The sequence below is a fragment of the Mustela putorius genome, unplaced genomic scaffold (genome assembly GCF_011764305.1).
Source record: "Mustela putorius furo isolate JIRA1106 unplaced genomic scaffold, ASM1176430v1.1 tig00003909_pilon_pilon_pilon, whole genome shotgun sequence".
In the NCBI taxonomy this organism is placed as follows: Eukaryota; Metazoa; Chordata; class Mammalia; order Carnivora; family Mustelidae; genus Mustela; species Mustela putorius.
In genome coordinates this window covers 7,825,253-7,845,443 of record NW_025422057.1, presented here as the reverse complement: position 1 = coordinate 7,845,443, position 20,191 = coordinate 7,825,253, and the positions used below count along the sequence as shown (strand labels likewise).

General features: G+C 50.2%; 1 protein-coding gene across 3 annotated transcripts in view; it reads right to left on the bottom strand.

Moving 5' to 3' along the window:
- Positions 1 to 20,191, bottom strand: part of CPXM2 (carboxypeptidase X, M14 family member 2) — a 207,466-nt gene that overhangs the window by 113,270 nt on the left and 74,005 nt on the right. The window contains exons 1-2 of one of the 3 annotated variants that reach the window (XM_004751756.3): positions 10,660 to 11,081; positions 511 to 609 (exon numbers count right to left, since the gene is read on the bottom strand). In XM_004751756.3, coding sequence (XP_004751813.3) covers positions 511 to 609; positions 10,660 to 10,966 — 406 coding nt within the window. In that variant the 5' untranslated portion in view covers positions 10,967 to 11,081. Of the gene's footprint in view, positions 1 to 510; positions 610 to 10,659; positions 11,082 to 20,191 lie in introns of those variants that run through there. The other 2 variants (XM_013055723.2, XM_045068999.1) reach the window with 2 other exon arrangements.

Sequence of the window (20,191 nt, the reverse complement as noted above, 5' to 3'; positions counted from 1 at the left end):
AGAGTTGGCCCAGGAGTCTAGGAGTAATGACTTCGACCATCCTAAAGTAAATAATTAAAAGACTAAGACCCCAAGACCAGCATCATGGGGCTTGTAAATGGAAAACTTACTCTGACTCCAGAGGCCCTGTCTGGTTGGAAGATAAGAAATGTACATGCAATATACATGGGCAGCTCTGAGGCCCCACAAGAAAGGAAATGAGATTGTTTGGGGTTGGAGTAGGGGAAGTGGAAGGGTCCAGGAAGGCAACCCAGGGCTCCAGGAGATTCAGAAATGACTTCATTTAAGCCAATGGGGAAAAGATGTGGATGATTGTGGCTGCAGAGGACAGGGCGGCTAGGAACGTCTGCATCCCCCAAATGGTAATGGCAAAAGGAGAGGCCAGAGAGGCTGCCAGCCACCCCAGGCAGCCCCAGGGAAGATCTGCGGCTGCCAGCTGTTCCAGGGGCCACCGCCCTCCCTGGGTGGGTGATGGAACCAGCAGGAGCTTCTCTACAGAGCGTCACTCACTCTCTCTGACATCGTCACGGGCCACGGGAACGCTGTGATCATCATTGGCAGCCTTCTCAGAGCTCTTGGTTCTCATGCCTTTTCTGTTGCTATTTTTACCTAAAAAGAAGGAGAGAGAGAAATGCCTTTACTTCCACATACGTCACATGGGGAGAGCTCAACCATCTTCTGCAAAGCAGCATCTGCCCCCTCTGCATCCCCTGTCCCCAGGGATGGCACTCTGGACTCTGAGGTGCTTGCTGGAGATTACAGGAGAGGAAGCGTGTTATTGTGAACACCCGGGGAAATGAACTCTCCTTCAGATGGGGAGACAAACCTAAAAGACTCTTAACCATAGGACACAAACTGAGGGTCAAGGAAACGGAGGTGTGTGGGGGGATGGGGTAGCTGGGTGATGGGTACTAAGGAGAGCACAAGACGTAATGAGCGTTGGGTGTTATATGCGACTGATTACTGAATTACTGAACTCTGCCTCTGAAACCCATAATACATGATGTTAATTAACTGAAATTAAATAAATTAAATTGAAAGAAAGAAAGAAATACTCTTAATAAAGACAATGAACACCTGTCAGTCAACACTATTCTAAGAATGCAAAAATACCGTGGTAGTACTTTCACCCACTCTGGGGCCCAGAGAGCGACAGCACACCTAACTGATAAAACAGAACGGGAACTCTGGACTCCTGACCCCAGAGTTAGCATTTCCCACCATGCTGGGCTCCTCCTTCCAATTCTCTCCAAGGGCCCTGGCTGGGTACCTGGGGGATGGGAGTCGGGGGTGGCGCTCCTAACCAACTGCAGAGATCCTTACCAGTGCCTAGGAAGGCTACCTGCTCATGCCTCTGGCCCCTTCAGCTTCTTCTCACACTGAGCTCCCTCTCTCTACTCCTGAAACACCAGCCTCTTTGCCGCCTTCAGCTCATGTGCTGTTCCCTCCTCCTGGAGCACCCTTCCATTCATCTCTGTCTCATTAACTCCCACTAATCTTGCAAATATCAGCTCTGGCATCTCCTCTTTTGGCTCTCCTGAACTCCCCACCTAAATCAATGCCTCCTTTGGTGGGCTCTGATAACACCCATCTTAGGTCAAGTTGCCTCTAAGCAGAGCTTGATGCAGGGGTTCAGATGCACATGATATACTGGGGGAGGGCTCTAAAGGGAAAGCAGAGGGAGAAGCAGGATAGGGCAGAGGAAGGAGCTAAGTGAGGCTGTCCTCCCGCTTAGCCAGAGACTGGCTCAGTCTGATCCCATAGGGAGCTCTGCAGCGGGAACTACACACATCATTGTCCCCACCTTGGGAAAAGAAGCCACCTTTTTTTGCTGGTTAGCCGCTGGCTACAGATGGACCAACTAGGGTGTGAAAACCAGGCTTCCAGGAGCAATGTTCCAGAGAAGGCATCAGCTATGAGCCATCGCAGTCAAGAACCCTACAGCTGGGAGATGGGTGTACTTGCAGGAAGAGGGCCTGGGCGGGGCACGGGCAGCCCCTACAGTCAGTCCACACACCTGTGCTGTGCAGCACCACGAGCAGGTAACATGCTGGTCTATTAGCGAGGGCAGGGACTATGTCTAGTTTTGCTTCCTGCTCTGTCTCTGGAGTTTGGTGCAGAATAAGCCATGATGAATGAGTGAATGGACATACTAATGAGTTACTGAATGACAAACAGACAAAAATTAGAGAAGGGACAGGGGAAGGATACTTAGTTTGGACTTTAAAAAGCAAGCTGAAATACAAAAAACATTTAGTGGACTGAGTGCCAATTAATGAATCATTTCAGACTGTTCTACGGTCTTCCTCCCCCCCAAAAAAGATACTTATCAAGAAAACCTTTAATCTTCAAACAATCCAAAGGCCACATTGGGTTCAGCCAAGAGTACTACTCTCTCCATCATCTTCTGGGGCGATGCCTGCTGGGAGTATCATTCATTTTTCATGTACGTGTTCCCCTCAGGTCCAGAAAGTCAAAACATCAAAATGCTCAGAAAGGCCAGAGGAAGACCCAGAGGACCCAAAAGCATCTGACATCAGCCTGATGTCACCTCAGCACCTGTTCCGTTTCTGTGGGTCAGAATGTCATGGCCGGTGACCTCCAAAGATGGCCCCTTATGAAGGGGCCTGACTACGGGTCTGTAAAGATCTGGATTGCTCAGAAAAACTGGTGCCATCACTTTTAAGAATGTGGAGCCTGATTTGGCAGAAAGATAAGATAGATGTTAAAGGGGGAATGAAGTTTTACAAAATATGTGAGGAAAAAGCCAAAGTTCTGGAAAAGAATGTTCCATCCCAACCCTCCGCAGAAGTCAGCCATTGGCTACAAGCCTTCTGTCTCCCAGGGAAACCTCTCTGGAGCCTCTATCCCAACACGGGAGCGAGAGTCAAAGACCACGGACCATGGCCTGGTAACACCCTCAGCCTCACTGCACACACACACCCCCCCACCGCCACCGTGGGCCAGATCCACGCCCTTGACACATGTCCCCATGCAGCTCTGGACACAAGGCAGATGTTAAAACTCTGAGAGTCTAACTCCCCAGGGGTCTGACATGTGGGGAACAGAAGCCCCGAGGTGATGGCAAAGGGGCAGAGACCACAGGTAGAGGCCCTGCCACCTCCTCTAGGAGGCGCACTTCCAGCTCATGGAGGGCCGTCAGATCCAGTCCACGCCCACCGCGGCTGGACTCTGCCACTGCACGGACCAGGACCTGCCCTGGAAAGACCCACGTCACCTCTCCTCTCGAGGAGCCACGTTCCCTCATCAACAAGACAAGTACCTGCTTCCGTGGGCGCTTTGGGGGGAAAACAATATCCATCAAACACTCGGGGCTGTGTCGAGCGTGCAGCAACCACCAAACAGAAGCCACTGTCTGTCCTTCCGTCGGGGACTAGGCATCGAGCCCCCACGCATCACAGAGCGCCATCCCAGCGGCTACAGAAACACAGCTCACACGTGGAGCCTGATTCCCAGCCTGCAAGGCAGCCTCCTCACCGGGATTACAATACTGGACCTCAGCCACTTGCCACTGATGGCAGGAAGCGTGCAATGAACGTGCCTTTACAGATGGGGACAGAGCGGAAGCAAACTTCAGGGCGAGGCCCTCCCCAGACCCATCCTCTCTCACCGCAAGAAAGGCCGCAGACGGTTGGCAGAGATGAGAGAAGACCGTCCAGTGGAAGAAGCCTGCCGAGAAGGACATCAACAACACCGTCTCGGCTGCGTGACAAAACTGAATTCCTTAAAAGTAGCCAGCAAAGTGCCGATGCGGGCCACATGTTCTATTCTGGTCCATGGTGGTAAACATCATGCTTCTGGGTTGATAGGAAACTATTTTTCCCCTCTCTATACAAGGAGCTTACAGTAGCAAATCCCCCTCCCCCCAGGAACCGAAAAAATTCTTTGCTGCATATTTGCATTTTCCCCAGGAAATTCCAGCCCCACGGCGTCTGCACTCTCTCTTGTGCAGGAGTCCGTCCAGGGCCCGAGGCTCCTCTCCTGCCTCTTGCTAAGGAACCTGCAAGAGAAGGACGGCCTTGCCTGAACAAAGGGCAGGAGCTGCCCAGAAATGCGGTCTCTCAGGCCAGACAGCAGTCAGGGCTTTCTAAAGCCCCATGACACAGGCACATCCGCAGAGAACCCTTTCGAGAGATGGCCAGTGGGACGGCGCAGGTGGACGGGAAAGCCTCAGTGGCAGGGGTTAGAAATGTGTGCTCCATGTGGCTGTGCGCAGGCCAAGGGCCATGACACCAGGAGGGAACAGGCTGTGTCTCATCTGGTTCTGAGAAAGTCAAGGGACTGGCGGAAGCAGGAATCAAGGGAGTGGGTAGATCCTGAAAGGCAGGTTGAATGAGACGTTTGCCTCTCTTCATCGGTGACCTTGAAGGTGGAGACGGGGGCACGAGTACTTTTTTACCAGGGCCAGACCAAAATCAACCAGTCAACCAATCAGTCTAAAGCTTTCCCCTCCCTGCTCAGCTGTGTCTTCCCCGGGAAACTCGCTGGTCATCCTCTGCTCCTCTGGGCCAGCCTTTTGTGCAACTTGAGTCTCCCTCAAGGGCCCAGGGAGGGCCTGCCACTCCCAACCTCTAATGCACCAGCAGACACCTTCCTGACTTGCAACCAAATGAGAAGCCCTTTGCTTTTCTAGAACCAGCACAGGAAGAGCAGCAAGTGCGGACATGCAAGGGTCTGGGCAGGGCACCGTGGGCACCGGCCTGTCTCAGTCTGGCCTCCATCAGGAAAGAGCCCGAGATGCAGCCTTGGGTGCTGCTGTGTATCTGGGAAGGGATTTCGTGAAGTTCAAGTAAAGAAATGGAGGAAAAAAGACCCAGAGAAGGAAACTCCAGTAATGCAAGCCACGTGCAGAGCAGGACCCACAAGGACTTGGCCCAGCTGGGGTCTCTGGGGAAGACAGTGGAAGGTACCCCCAAACCATGTCTCTGAGCACAGGAGACTGGAAGCTGACCCATCACATCTCTGGGAGCATGGCTTTTTCATCCCTCCCATGTCACGGCGAGGAAGCCGAGGCCTGGAGAAGTCACCCATGCCCATGAGGGGCAGAACCAGATTCTAGTCTACACTCTCTCTGAATCCTGAACAAACTGCCAAATAACCACACGTAGTTTGCATGTTCAAGCATTCCATAAAAATCTGGGATGCTGCAGTCTTACATTAACACTCTGGAGTTGTTTTGTGCCCCTCCGACCGTTCTATGATGCCTGGACACGTAGCCAACTGGATGCCAGCTGGTTATGGACACTAGCTAGCCCTTCCCCCGAGCCATCCAAAGATACCCTAATTTCATGGGTTCCGTGATCTCAGAGTGGCAGCTATGGTGGGGGACCTTGAAAGGCCACAGCGGGCCGAGCCACGGCTGGAGATGCCAAGCCCGAGTGCTCAGGCTTCCTGGCCCCACTGGGGATACCCAAAGGAGAGCCTCACCCCCACACTCCCGCCTCTGGGGCCCCAGCTGCCCTTGTCCTGGCACTGAGGGCCCCCTCTGCTATGAGATCTGGCAGCCATGGTCACCTGAGGCCCCTGGAGAACATGATGGCTGGTTTTAAGAACCAGAGCATCCAGCCCAGCTGTAGGGAGTTTCTTCAGGCCCACGCACAGATGCTGGCTTCTGGAACTACGGGCACAGACCAGGGACTGCCAGCATGAATAGTTGACTTTGGAAAGCATCTTGGAAAGAGAGGTGGTGTCTTAGAAAGCTGCTTGCCGATGTACATCAAGCAACCATTTTTTTTTTTAAGATTTTATTTATTTATTTGAAAGAGAAAGAGACAAGGTGAGCACGAGCCAGGAAAGAGGCAGAAGGAGAAGCAGACTCCCTGCTGAGCAGGGAGCCCGATGCTAGAGCTCCATCCCAGGACCCCAGGATTATGACCTGAGCCAAAAAGTAGATGCTTCACCTACTAAGCCCTGCAAGGACCCCTCAAACAATCTTTTTAAATTAAATGTCCTTTCCCCCAGGACTCTGTAGGGAGTTTATCTGGACAAACACTTTGGATATAACTCTTCAAGCGAGCATATAATATCCCGATGTAAAGAGTTCTTGCTGTTTGTTCACGTGTGCTGATGGCGCCGGGACCGCTTGTAAAATAGACAGCGAAGTCCTGACAAGCACATTCCCCAGATCTTCACGCTCCGGCTGGGCCGAGAGAAGACGCTTCCCTCCGAAGGCCACCCGCAGCAAGACATTCTGAAGAGTGACTGGCCAAAACTTGAAAGCGAGGCCCCTTCCCACAACTGGCCGTCAGCTCCCAACAGAAAGGGCTTTGTTTACAACCACATATGCTCCAATAACAAGTCTTGGGTTATTTCACTGAGCGGCTGGGGCACAACACAGTACAAAACGCAAACTCGCTGCTTCTGGGCACAGACATCCAAACAAACACAGCTCGCCGCCCACTCTGCAAATTCCACGGGCTCGGACTGTGGACCAGGCCTGCGGGTGTGACGTGGGCGTGCCCATACCCAAAACAGTGGTGCATTGTTTGCCCGTCCTGGAAGAAAGCAACAAACAAACAAACAAACAAGCAGGAACCCAAAAGCAATAGGAGGAAGAAAAAAATCTTCAGATCACCTACTCAGAGTGTCGGTCACCGGACTGTTTGTTTCTTACTACCCCTTGGGGGGAAAAGACAAATGATTTACATTAATTATGGTTCACCTCTCTGTTCCATTTTACTTTCTACCAAGAACATGGCCACAAACCAAGCCCGTCAATTTGGAGATGACATACAAAGGTAAGTACACCCCACATCCACCCACATGCCACAAATGTGCTCCCCATCCTGTTCCCCACGCTGGGCTAATGGAAAGCGGAGACCTGGGACTCCGTCTCTGGCTCCCAAAGTATTCCAGCTGCAAAGACCTAGAAACTACTGAATTTGGCCGGCAATAGCCAAATAAAGGGGATTAGAAAAAAGCAGGTAGTCAGGTCTCGAACAAGGAAGAACACTCTAGCAATCAGTACTGCTCATCCAATGAACGTGGTAGGAAGAGCCCATCGGTGGAAGTGTGTGAGCTGAGACTGCGCAGTCCAGTGTTGGAACCCTGCAGTGAACAAGAACTTGCGTGCAATGACCACGTGGTTTCCTTCAAGTTCTGAAATCCTAGGATTAACTGATGTTCACAGTGAGGATCTCAGAAATTGTCCAAGAGTGAGTCCCACTGAACCTCAATACAAGAGGTCCTCAGAGATGACTGGGTGGCTCAGTCGGTTAAGCATCTGTCTTTGGTTCAGGTCATGTTCCCAGGGTCCTGGGATCGAGCCCCACATCGGGCTCTCTGCCCAGTGAGGAGCCTGCTTCTCTTTCTCCCTCTGCCCCCCACCCGTGCTTATTCTCTCTCTAGTGCTCTTTCCCTCTCTCTCTAATTTAAATAAATAAATAAGAGGTCATCAGGTCTGTATCCCAATGCTAAGAGTGGCTCCAGGAACCTATACATGTGATAAAACCACAGAGAACACATACACACACATGCACATAAAAACTGCTGAAATGTTTAGTATGTAATCTAGTTCATAGTGTTGTACCAATGTCAACTTTCTGTTTTGAGACTGCATAGAGCATCAATCCTCAGCCCACTAGGGACACCTGCCAATATCTAGAGACATTTTCAATTGTCCCAACTAAGAGGAGGCTGCTACTGGAGGCCAGGGGGTTGAGACCAGGGAAGCTGCCAAACATCCTACAGTGCACAGGACAGCCCCTCCGTGCCACCCCCACAGCATACACAATTGGCACAAAATGCCCATACTGCCAAGGTACAGAAATCCTGTCCTATGTTTCCAGAAAGCATCATCACTGGGGTACACAGGACCTCACTGTACTATGTCTGCAATTGCCTGTGACTTTATAATTATTTCAAAATCAAAGCATTAGCAACTTCTTTAAAGATCCCACTCTGTTGAGCATATCAGAGCTCTACTTCTCAAGGAATCTGTTGGACCTTCATGGAAAAATGCAATGGTCTCAACTAACCCAAGGACCCAGCTGCCCAAGCCACCTCCAGGAGAATGTCAACATGAGCCATCCGCTGCACATTTTTAATGTGTTGGCATTAAAGAAGAGCCACAGGTCAGGGCCAAATTCACACCAAGATCAAGTCCCCAGTGTCCTAGTTTCCTTAAGCAGACCTTCCTCTGGGATTAAGACAACACTCCTTCCAGAGCCTCCCTTATGCAAGACAAGAGCTATTCAAAAAAGATGTTATCGCCTATGGTGACAAAGCACGTGACTGATTTTAAAGTAGTTATAGACACATTTACCTTCTTATCCATCTTTAAATCCAAGCCCTCACTCTCAGGTTAGTCCTACAGAGTCTGATGCACGGCACACGCACACCCACCCCGCGAAGCCAGTTCCGGAAGCCCACGCTACACACCCCAGGCTGCTGTACAAGGTTCCTTCCTCCATCTATGCCTCCCCACGACCTGATGGCACCTGGGAGACAGTCTGATGCCACGATGGATCTTCTCAGCATGGTGTCCCTGAACACAACCACCACCGAGTCCCCTGATCGAGTCATTGTTAAACCAGTCTCCTCCACTTAAGAGTCTAGGGTAGAAGGTTTCATTGGCCAAACACCCCAAAACATGGGCGGGGGGAGGAGGAAGAGGACAGGAGTTTGAGTGGGAATAAATGTCCCACTTTGCTTGTCTTCGTTGGTGGGCTCTTAAAAACCCACACAAGTCATTAAAAAGAGTGGCGGGCCTGGGGCGGCAGCTCTCCCAGGACGCCTCAAAGCTGAGTGTCTGGAATTTCCAAGGACCTTTTCCCATTTGGGGATGAGCGATGCAGCCCTCAGCACAATGGGGATCCCTTTTCCAAAGCCCCCCAACTTCTGTGCGGGCTACAGGGGCAGGGGATGACCTGTGTGCCAGACCCCCAGGACCTCACCCAGCACCTGGCATTCAACAGGTTCTTGGTAACCACCTGCCGAACGAATGAAGGGCTCAGAGGTAGACAAGCTGACACACTAGAAGCTTTTGTGGAAAAGCTTCTAAAGCAAGTGACCAAGTAAAAAGAGGTGACAGGCGCAGGCCTTCGTCCTTTGCCGACGAAGACACCAAGTGCTGAGCCCCCAGACCTGGATAAGACATGTGATCTTCGGACTCAGCCTGGGCTCCTTCCACACTGCCCCTGCCTTCCCCCGAGCAAGCACCAGAACCCCGAATACGTGTCTCCCACCCAGCACGCACTAATCACACAGCAGACACTAAAAACCAAAAACACACAAAAATCTGATTCAAACTACCAAGCAAGGAAGGCCTTGAGTTAAAAATAGGCACAGAAGGGCTTTCCAATCTTCCAAGCCAGCAAGGGACACTAAGTTACTTCAACTGTCAGCGCCTACCGTCCCTCATCTGTAAAATAAAACACCCAGCCCTCCGCACCACTGAAAGAATCAGCCCAGACAATTGTACATAAAGCTCCTAACAGAGTCCCAACAGATGTTCCACAAATGTGACTGTCTCTTCCCTCCTGCTATTCAACCACTGTGGTTTTACACATCTTCATTCCCATAATTCCCCCAGAAGATACTGGAAATTCTGGACGGTTCTGTTCGGGGTTACACAACTCGTAGAAGTGCCTGCCCGTTGGCAGGGTCGCTCACACACTGGGGCATGGCAGGACACCTCCCCCCCACACACATGTGCAGAGGCTGCTGAGATGGGTCCACACATTCAAGAGATCTGTGTCCCCACCTCCTCCCCTCTCCTGCTGCCTCCTGCTGACTTTCTGAAGAGTTTAACCAAACAAAAGCAATTCCTCCCATGCCAGGAGCCACGCAATGGTGCCACCAGCATTGTATCTCCTTTCAAGGAAGGCCATTACAAGGCCAGAGAATTTGGCTACAATCCTGCTCACTCCCCAACCCTGAAATACTAGGACCAGGGCCTCCTGCGATTTGAGCAAAGAACATCTGAAACAAGAGAAAAAGTTCCCCCTTCACAAGGAGTGAAACGGAATGGAAGTCATTTGCCAAGACAGGGCTGGCAGAGACACGCGGTTGGGAGAAGGGTGTGCGGATGGATGGAAGGCGGGCGCCGCCGGCTGCCAGGCGCCCCTGGGCTTTCCCTCCATCTGGCACAGGAACGTCCCCAGCAGAGGCTCTGCCATCCTGCCCCAACTGGGCAGAGATTCCGGGGACCCACAGAACGCGGGAGGGAGGGAGCTGAGAGGGGGTGCTGGCTGGGTAAAGGCCCACTGCTGGGCTTTCCCCCAGAAGGCGGTTGTGCCAAAGCCAGCCGGCCCTTCCCTCGGCCACACTGTAAATTCACTCCCAAGAAAACGCCCTGTGGTAAGACCTGAAGGGGCGTCCGGCGGAGAGAGCCTCTGCCAGCCCACTTCAGACCTGGGCCACCAGCTCCGCGGGCAGCTTCCCTACCGCACAGCTCCTCCTCCACCTGCGAGGGATGCCTTCCCGGGTCGGTCCGGGAAGCTCCAAGCAGCCCGAGGGATGCGCGACTCAGCCCGGGGGGTGGAGGGAGGGACGCGAGGGGTGGGTGCGCGGGCTCTGGCATCGCCGACACACACGGGCCTGGAAGCCAGCTGTCCCCACCCGCAAGCGGGCAGCCGCTGGGGGAGGCGCGCAGTCACGGGCGCCCCCTCGGGCCGCCCCGCGCACAAAGTTACTTACCTGGTGGAGGCGTCTCCGGGGCCAACTTGTCCCTCTTGGGAGCTTTCTTGAGCTTGGTCGCCTTCTTGGGCGGCCTGGGCTCAGGCAGGCGCGGCTCCCGCTCCCCGTCCCGAGTCCCCGCGGGCAGCGGCGGCGAGAAGGGCTCGGGTTTCGGCTCCCGGCGCGCGTAGTAGGGCTCCCGGCTCCAGGTCTCCTGCACGTAGTAGTCCGGGACCTGGAGGGCTGCGCCCTGGGCGCCCACCCCGGCCAGGACCACCGCCAGCAGCGCGAGGGCCAGTGCCAGCGCGGCGGCCCCCCGGCGGGCCATGCCCGCTTCGCCCCGCGCCCCGAGAAGGGTCACGGGCGCCGGGAGCGCCGGGTGGGCGGCGGGCGCGGGCGGCGGCGCGGGGCAGGGGCGCCGGGATGGCAGCGAGGCGCACGGGGCACGGGAGGCAGCGGGCCGGCAGCGCGTGTGACCGGCCGGCGGGGCTGGGCCGCGCTGGGCTGGGCCGGGCCGGGGGCGGGCGCAGGGGGCCGGCCCCGCCCTTCCGTCTGCCCTCCCTCCCCGCGCTGACCCCGCCGAAGCCGGCCCTGGAGGCAGGTGTCGGAGACCCCTTCATCCCATCAGAGGTCTCCAAGCCTCGTCCGGTTCTGCTGCCCCGACGCCGACCGGTGAGCTGCCCGGCTAGGCGCTTGCTTCCGCAGAGTCTCAAAGGAATTTCTATCCAGGAGGAAACTCGAGCCGGTTCCTAGGTTGGAGAAGCGCGACCCACCAGGAGAAAGGAACTGCCCTTGTCCTAAAGCCAGTTAAGGGCAGATGCCTAGCTTCCAGCTCTCCCGACCGCAGCTCCGACCCCGGCTCCGCACCTGGTTCCCTACCAGACGCGGTTCTCCACTGACCATGCAAACCTTTCGCTCAACTTGACCGTGATCTCATTTCAGGAACTGTGAATAAGGAATTCCTGAGCCCCGGGATCCGCAGGGCTCCAAGGAGTAATGTTTCCGAGCGGGCAGGGCCCTGGTGACCCTGGAGGGCCCCAGCCCCTGAGAGGGGGAGTCTGTTGTACAAGAGAAAGAAGCCGCAGTTACCCTAGGGCTGCTGAACTCAGAGTCACCAAGGTCTTGGGTTACATCCAAAGCGCAAACTCCCGCGGGAGGGTTTTCTAGTTGAGCGGGCGGGAGCTCAGCCACTTTTGAGAAAGCACCTTCTCCCCTGGACCACTTTGTTTCGGTCCTTCAGGCTGGGATGGGGGAAACGAAGCCTGCATTGGTTTCCTCTTGGTGCTGTAACGAAGTCCGGCACACTTAGTGGTTTAAAACAACCGCTATGTATTACCTTCACAGCAATGCGGGTTAGAAGTGTGAGCCATGTCACTGGGCTAAAATCAGCAGGCTGCGTTTCCCAGGGGAGCCTCCGGGGCAGAACCTGCTTCCAGACTCCCACTGGGTGCTGGCCCAGTTCCCTTCCACCAGGTGGGAGCAGTCAGGTCCTGAGAACTTGCCGGTGGTCAGCACCCCACTCTCGACTCCGCCTGCCTGTCTGTATTCCTCCTGACGCTTTCCATGAGGAGTTCTAGCCGCTTCTCCCTGGTCCCTGTGTGTGGGCCTGACACCTCAGAGCCAGCGCTGGCATGCTGAGCATCGTTCCCCACCCCGCCCCAAGGCTTCAAACCTCTCTGACCTCCCCTTCTGTCCCATCTTGCCTCCTCGGGTTGGAGGAGGGCCTCCAGTGATAAGTCAGGCCCACCCAGATCATCCAGGATAATCCCGTTTAGGGAACTTGAGTCACATCTGTACAATCCATTTTGCCCTATAACCTAGCTAGCAATTGGCTGGGGAGGCCTTTGAGGGCCATTCTGCCTTCCCCAGGGACAGACTGAGCCCCGACCCTAGTTCGGGCTATCACCTTCCCAGTCCTTGGGGTCCTGACATCCCAGGATACCGCTGAGCTGAGTCAGGGCATCCGGGCAGCCTCCACATCTCCCTGGAGTCTCACTTCTGAGCCCACACAGTGGGCGGGGCTTGGGCCGGGCCATTGGCCCTCTTCTACCACTCGCCTCTCCATTCGCCACTTCGTCTTTTCTCATTGTCTTCACACAGGCCGCTTAACCAGGCCATCCTTTAGTGCAGATCTGGGGTTCCAGGCTGCGGACCAAAGAGAATGGCCAGAGTGAGGATAGGAGGCTACAGACTGAGGCAGGGCCCTGCCCTGTTTCCAAGGGCCAGGAAGCCTTGGACCTATCAACAGGCTTCACACCTGCAGAAAATTCTGGAATCCAGAACCAGCAGAGACCTCCAAAATGACAGAGCAGAATGGCCCTTTTTCCCCTCTCCGCTCTCCACGTAGGCCTGGTCTGGGCCCGGTTCAGGACCCCCTGTGGATCCCTGCCCACCTTCGCCCATGATATATCCCCAGGGCTCACCCACGTGGGACTCTTTTATCTGAAGCCACGCCCTCCCAACAACAAAACAGGGCTTCAGTGGCAAAGCCTGAGCAGGTGAGGCCCTCAGAAGTTACAGCTAGCTCTATGAAGCATAACCAAGGGGATCATCTCGAATTCTCCAGAAGGGGCCTAGAGCCCCTCCAGACAGGGCGGCAAGGCGCACCACCTCCATCGGAGACCCCAGAGCTGGCTAACCTTGCAGGGGCCCAGGCCCCGCCCCAATCTATGAGAGGTGGACTTGAACATGGGCGTGTCCGGGAATCTCCTCCAATCATTCTGATACAGTTAAAATCTGAGACTGACCTTCTCTCTCCCATTTTACAGAGGAGGAAACTGAAGCCAGGACTCACCCGGGGACACATAGCAAACTACAGCCAAGACTAACCTTTATCCAATAATTGAAGTCAGGCAGTATGAATCTTGGTAACCCCAAACACATAAGTTCTAAAAACATTTTACTCTCCTGGCACCTCTTAGCCAAATAAAGTAACACACACCTACTCTGCGGTGTCTGGGTTCAGACACTGAAACTAACGTTCAGAGAAAGCCCCTGCTCCAACGTGAGCCTCGACACGTCCCTAAAATCAGGAAACAGATCCCGCTAATCACTGCTCTCCCTGGGATGGCTGGCTTGTTTGTTTTCCACAGAGAGACACATAATTAAAGCAAGCAGAACAAAGAGAACAAGAATTGATTGCATCAACTGCCAATTCTCCCGACACATTAGCAGCCTCCTGCTGGGTTCCTGGAGCTGCTTTTATCTCCCTCAGGCTCTCTCCTTCTGGGGCTGCTCACCTGGAAATGGGCTGGGCACAGGCAGCGTTCAGGAAGTGTAGAAAGACATGATGGCCAAGCTTACTCCCACTCTTCATCCCCCAGCCTCGCCCTGCTTCTCAACCTGGCCATCATCTGGCCCAGAGACTCCGCTCACCCTTCAGCATCCCCAGATCAGGACTTTGCCCCATTTATGCTCTACTTTCTACTGCATCTGACAGCTCAGGAACTCCTAGTGCTTCTCGCAGCCGTGTTCTTGAGCTCACCTCTTCCTCCGTCCCTCCAACTTTCCCATTGTTCAGAGCTGCCAGCCAGATCGTTGGAACACACGCGCAGCAGACCCCTTGCCTCTGGCCTCTCTGACTTGCTGTCTACCCCAAAGGAGAAGCTATGGAGAAGCTCCCTAAGCATAAGCTCACTTACGCTGCTGCTGTCCTACTGAGGACCAGAGAGCTTACCAATCCCACGCAGTCCTGCCACATAGGATTCAGGTTCGCCTGCTCACCCAAACTTGACCCTCCTGGGTCACCCACGGCCCCAAACAATAAGGCATCCTCTTCAGTTCCCCTTACACGGTGCTTATTAGCTCCTTATAAAACAGCAATTATTCTAACCTGCTAATTTTACATCCTCCACAGAAACAAGAAAGTTTAAGAAAGACAGAAACTTCTCAATAAATTCTTGTTGCATGTCTCATCTTGGCTAAGCGTTTTTTGTAGCATTGTCAAAGAGTGCTTCTTTTTGAAGTGAGATCTTTTTGTTCTCAACCTAATAATTTGCTTACTTAGCTTAAGTCTGGGATCCTAACAAAAGGCTGTTGGCATCTCCCAAGAGTGTAAGTGGGGCTTGGTTAAGTGCTAACTTTTACTGGATGTTTGCCATGCTATAAAACCAAAACTTCCAGCAGGGTCTAGCGCTGCAGACAACTTAGAAACCAAAATGGCAGCTCAGAATCCCTCCTGGTTTTTCTGAGTTTTTAAAATGGTGCCCTTTAAAGTCAACCCATTGTTTGCTTCAGTTGAGAATCTGTTATGGACATTTCTGTTAAGGAAGGTAAGCACGTGTTTATTTACTCCTTCATTCTTTCCTGAGACTCAGGATTCCATTAAGCCAATCTCTGTTACACAACATAAATCTCTACTTGTCAAATAATCCTCAAACACCTTACAGAGCTAATAATTTTTCCAATATTTATGAGTCGCATGGCAAAGATTTATGTTAAGCTGCTTGACAAGGAACAATAGAGTGTACAGGTCCAGAGAACATTCTGTTGAAACAAATGTTGTCAAGACATCAATACTTTTATAGCATTTTTCATAACAAACTCTTCACACCTGCTCATTTCCCTAATTATCCCCGAGACTTTTACACTCAGAGAGAATGAAGATGGAATTGTGGGGTTTTTTTGTTTTTTCAAGATCAGTAATTTGAAAAATTAGCTGCTATATAAAGAAAAATACATGCTCAGGCACAGTTGTTGCTAAAAATATAGTCTTGAGATAGATGCTCACAGAGAGAGATACTAAGTTGTTATGGCAACTATGATTATAATTACGAAGCTGGAGGGTTTTTCCCGTTCATTACTGTGTTGAGATGTGGTGGTTTAAATGACAGCGCCCTTTGTAATGTCCTCAGTCTCATTACTACATAATTACCCATTTCGTATTTAATTTTCAACATGTTTGTTCTTACTTCTATGCTCTGTAGATTTGGCATCTGCTGATAAAGCCTTATTCTTAGTTTATGGGTCCCCCTGCCACCCAGATCCCTTCATTTTCATTTTGACCTGGGGAAACTGGCTCTGGCTTAAAAGATTCCATTTGTAAACATAAGCCTTGGTAGTGAAACTGTCAAGAAACCCTGCTCACGGACACCTAGGGAGACAGCAGACTCAGAAGAGCCAGAGGCTGCTCATCAGCCCTGGAAAGTCAGCATTTCCTGGTCACCTACTGTGTGCAAGAGAACTTGAAGATATGACTGATCTAAGCTTGATGCTGGTTTTTGTCTGTTTGTACTCCGTCCAATCCCCATCCCTCTCAGCCCTCTGCATCCTGGAGCTTGACTTTGACAGGCTGAGTATCCCTGACCTCTGGTTTCTAACTGGGTATGGTCAATGGGAGGTACTGGCAGCAAAACATCAGTTTATTCAGGAGTAGCAGAGAATTGCAATGTGGAACAAGCTATAGCAAAAGCACAGTCAAGTCCAGAGAGCAAAGGAGAAGAATGCTCTTTTATAGAGGAAAGGGAATGTTGGAAGAACTGTTAGAGATGAAAAGTCCAGGGGTGCCTGGGTGGTTCAGTAGGTTAAAGCCTCTGCCTTCGGCTCAGGTCATGATCCCAGGGTCCTAGGTTCGAGCCCCACATCGGGCTCTCTGCTCAGCAGGGCGCCTGCCTCCCCCTCTCTCTCTGCCTACTTGTGATCTCTGTCAAATAAATAAATAAAATCTTTTAAAAAATAAAAGAAATGAAAAGCCCATTGGAGTTTTGAAGTATGGTGGCCTTTCATTGGCTGATTTGTGGCCAACTCTTATTGGCTGGGCTGTTGCCAAGGGAGAAGGAAAAACTTTCTTCTGCTGGGTAACAAAGTAGTAACCACTTGGCAAAGTCTGTCTCTTCCTTTTGGATTTGCAGTTGAGGACAAGTGGTGGGGTGTGAGCACTCCTCCTGCCAGCCCCTGACTCCATTGTAGGGGGCAATCCCTTTATTAATATTCATAGCAGTAATGACTTCCTGCAGGTTTAAGCCCTATGTCTCTAGTCTCTGGTGTCTCAGGATTCTCCCCCATCCTGTAGCAGAGGGAAATGGAAACAGTTCAGTCACTTGCCGATAGTCACCTACTTAACATGTGTGATTGAATCAGGAATTGAAGCTCCAGCTGTCTGTCTCCAAAACCTTGGCCTCCACCCATGCTCTTCACCATCTCAGGGCAAAGGGAATTCTGGCCCATCCCTTGGTCCAAGATGCACTCAGACTAAGTGCAGAGCAAGGGTGTAGCCCCAGTGGTGGTCATGAGGGGGTCTGGGGAAATTTCTAGCCCTTCCTTCCAATGGGATGGCTTAAGATCTAAGTTTCTCAAATTCAGAAATTCTGGAGCTGCTCCTGTGGTCACTTAATGCATGAAGAGAAGGAACACAATCTTTTCATTCGTGTGAAGAGAAACTCAATGCAAAAGGCCAAGAAACTAATCCTAATCCTAGGAAGATGCTGCCCCATCCCACAACGAGCTACCACCATCCATGCTCATTGCGCTGCCACACTTTGTCCCAAAATCAGAAGAAAGGGCTTGGAAGACCCTGTCTCTCTCCCCCCTGTCAGGGTGCAGGGCTGTCTAAAACACCAATGCCAAATGCAGTTGGTCTACAGACTCATGGAGGCCCCAGGGACAGAAAAGTCAACCCATACCTCTAGTCCATTCTCAGGCAACCAAACCCAAAATCAGGAGTCTCACCGCAGTTTCTGCAGGAGAACATCCCCACATCTCCCCACATCCCTGAGCTTAATAGCATAGAAACTGAAACTATAATAAGAAAGCAATGCGAACCTAAAAAATTTTAAAAATTAATAAATTCCTAGGAAAAAAAAATGCCAAAGTTGACACAAGAGAAAACCCAAACAAGAGAGAACCCAAAGTTAAAATAGGAGTCAACTAGTCTTTATAAAGTAGTTCCAATGGCTTTACAAATGAATTTACCAAATTTTTTTAAAAGCCCAAATTCTCATCTTACAAAAGCTTTATTCTGGGAAACATAAAAGGGAAAGCTTAGATCGTTTTATGTGGCTAATGTGATCTTGATTCTAAAACCGGAGAATGGCAACATAAGACTATAATGGGATTGGGCGCCTGGGTGGCTCAGTGGGTTAAGCCGCTGCCTTCGGCTCAGGTCATGATCTCAGGGTCCTGGGATCGAGTCCCGCATCGGGCTCTCTGCTCAGCAGGGAGCCTGCTTCCCTCTCTCTCTCTCTCTGCCTGCCTCTCCGTCTACTTGTGATTTCTCTCTGTCAAATAAATAAATAAATAAAATCTTAAAAAAAAAAAAAAAGACTATAATGGGATCATTTCTTGACGAACAGAGATGTAAAAGATCCTAAGTCAAATATGAGCTAACTGAATCTAGTAGTTTATTTTTATATATGGTATAAGGAAGACTCTCTTGTAGGAATGCAAGGATAGTTCAACAGGAAAAAAAAATTATGTAATTTATCAAATCAACAGACTAAAAGACAAAAATTATATAATTATGTCAATCAATGACTTGTCAATGAATTATCTGGATCAGAAAAGCATTTCTTAAAATTCAACACCTATTTCAGGGAGAAACCCTTAACAAACAACAAATGAAAGGGAACCTTCTTATCATGATAAAGGTTATACATCAAAAATCCACAGCAAGCATGATAAGTAATGGAGTCAACTTAATGTATTCTCTTTAAGATTGGATTCATAGGAGAAGAATCAATGAAACAAGATGGAATTGGGAGGGAGACAAACCATAAGTGACTCTTAATCTCACAAAACAAACTGAGGGTTGCTGGGGGGAGGGGGGTTGGGAGAAGGGGGTGGGATTATGGACATTGGGGAGGGTATGTGCTTTGGTGAGTGCTGTGAAGTGTGTAAACCTGGCGATTCACAGACCTGTACCCCTGGGGATAAAAATATATGTTTATAAAAAATAAAAAATTAAAAAAATATATTATTGAGGGGCACCTGGGTGGCTCAGTGGGTTAAGCCGCTGCCTTCAGCTCAGGTCCTGCCTTCGGCTCAGGTCGTGATCTCAGGGTCCTGGAATCGAGTCCCGCATCAGGCTCTCTGCTCAGCCGGGAGCCTGCTTCCCTCTCTCTCTCTCTCTGCTTGTCTCTCTGCCTACTTGTGATCTCTGTCTCTGTCAAATAAATAAATAAAATCTTTAAAAAAAAATAAATAATAAAAATAAAAAATATTATTGAGAAGTAAGTAAACGAAATTTATTATAAAAAAATCACAAGAATTATCAACTTTAAATACAGGAGGTAAGAAAAGTTTTTCTGCTAAAATGGTATCTATGAACTTGATGCAAGATAAGAAGCCAAGCCATGCAAATAGTGGGGGAAAAGAGTGATTCGACAGAAAGAATGGAGGTGTAAAAGCCACAGGCAGAACATTTTAAGGGAGGTTATAGGAGATGAATATTGGGCTGTTTGGCTAAAGCAGTTAGGTAAGGGAGAGATTTATGAGATACAGTTGGAGAAGCAGGCAGAAGTATACTCTGCAAATCTATGTAGGGCATCATAATATTTTATAAAGATTTGTTGAATGGATGAGGAAATGAAAGAATAAAGATCTATTGAACTGTGCTGTGGTTGCCATGTCTGGAGAAGCACATGGGGGCCAAGTTGTGAAAGATCTTGAATGCTGGTCTAGAATGGGTATCATTGGATTAAATAGACAATTAAAATGTACTGTTCATTTTCCAAACAAGGGAGCACATGGTCAAGACTGTCTACATAATCTGTGGAGTCTGGTGAAAAAAAATATGTGTAACTCTTTGTTTATAAATTAAGAATTTCAAGAGCGTGATAGCAAAACACTAAAGCTTGGTCCTTCTTAGCATAGTGTTCTGTGAATAGGTCATATGCCCTTCCAGCCTTCTTTGGTTGTGGCTGACAATCTTTTAGAAGTTTTGTCTTTCAGAATATAGTGTGGATACAGAGAGACTATCTAACAAACAGTTCAGATACTCTCCATATAGTGTATAGAGAGAAGCTGAGTGGTGACAGTGAGAATAAAAAGGGGAACAATGGAAAAACTGGCAGAAATAGACTATATAAATGGTTGTATTGTTGGATAGAGGGAATGGAATTATAAAAGGAAAATTCTAAGATGATTCTAAAATTCTAAGGTGTTAAGCCATAGTGACCATGGGGAAAACAAACTACTGTTTGTTTAACTGTTTATTATGTACCAGACTCTCCTAGATACTTTACCAAAATTTAATGCTCAAACAACACATTTGTGACAGTTGTAATTTTTATGCTTTTAAAAATAAAGCAGTTTAAAGAGTCTCAATTAAAAAAAAAAAAGACTGGATTCAAGGCCAGATGTCCACCACCATTATAATTGCTTCCTAAAGTCCTAGAAGCTGTAGGCAATGCTACAGGGAAAGAAAGGGACAGAAAGTATGTAAATTTAAGAAGGAAAGAGAAAAAAATTCTTTATTATTAGAGATTAATAATCTGATCATGTCTCCAGGAAAGACCATTAGAATCATCAGACAAAACAAAACATAGTTTTACAAGATAAGTTGATAAAAGATAATTTTTTTTAAAAATCAGTAACATTTCTCTACACCAACAGTAAC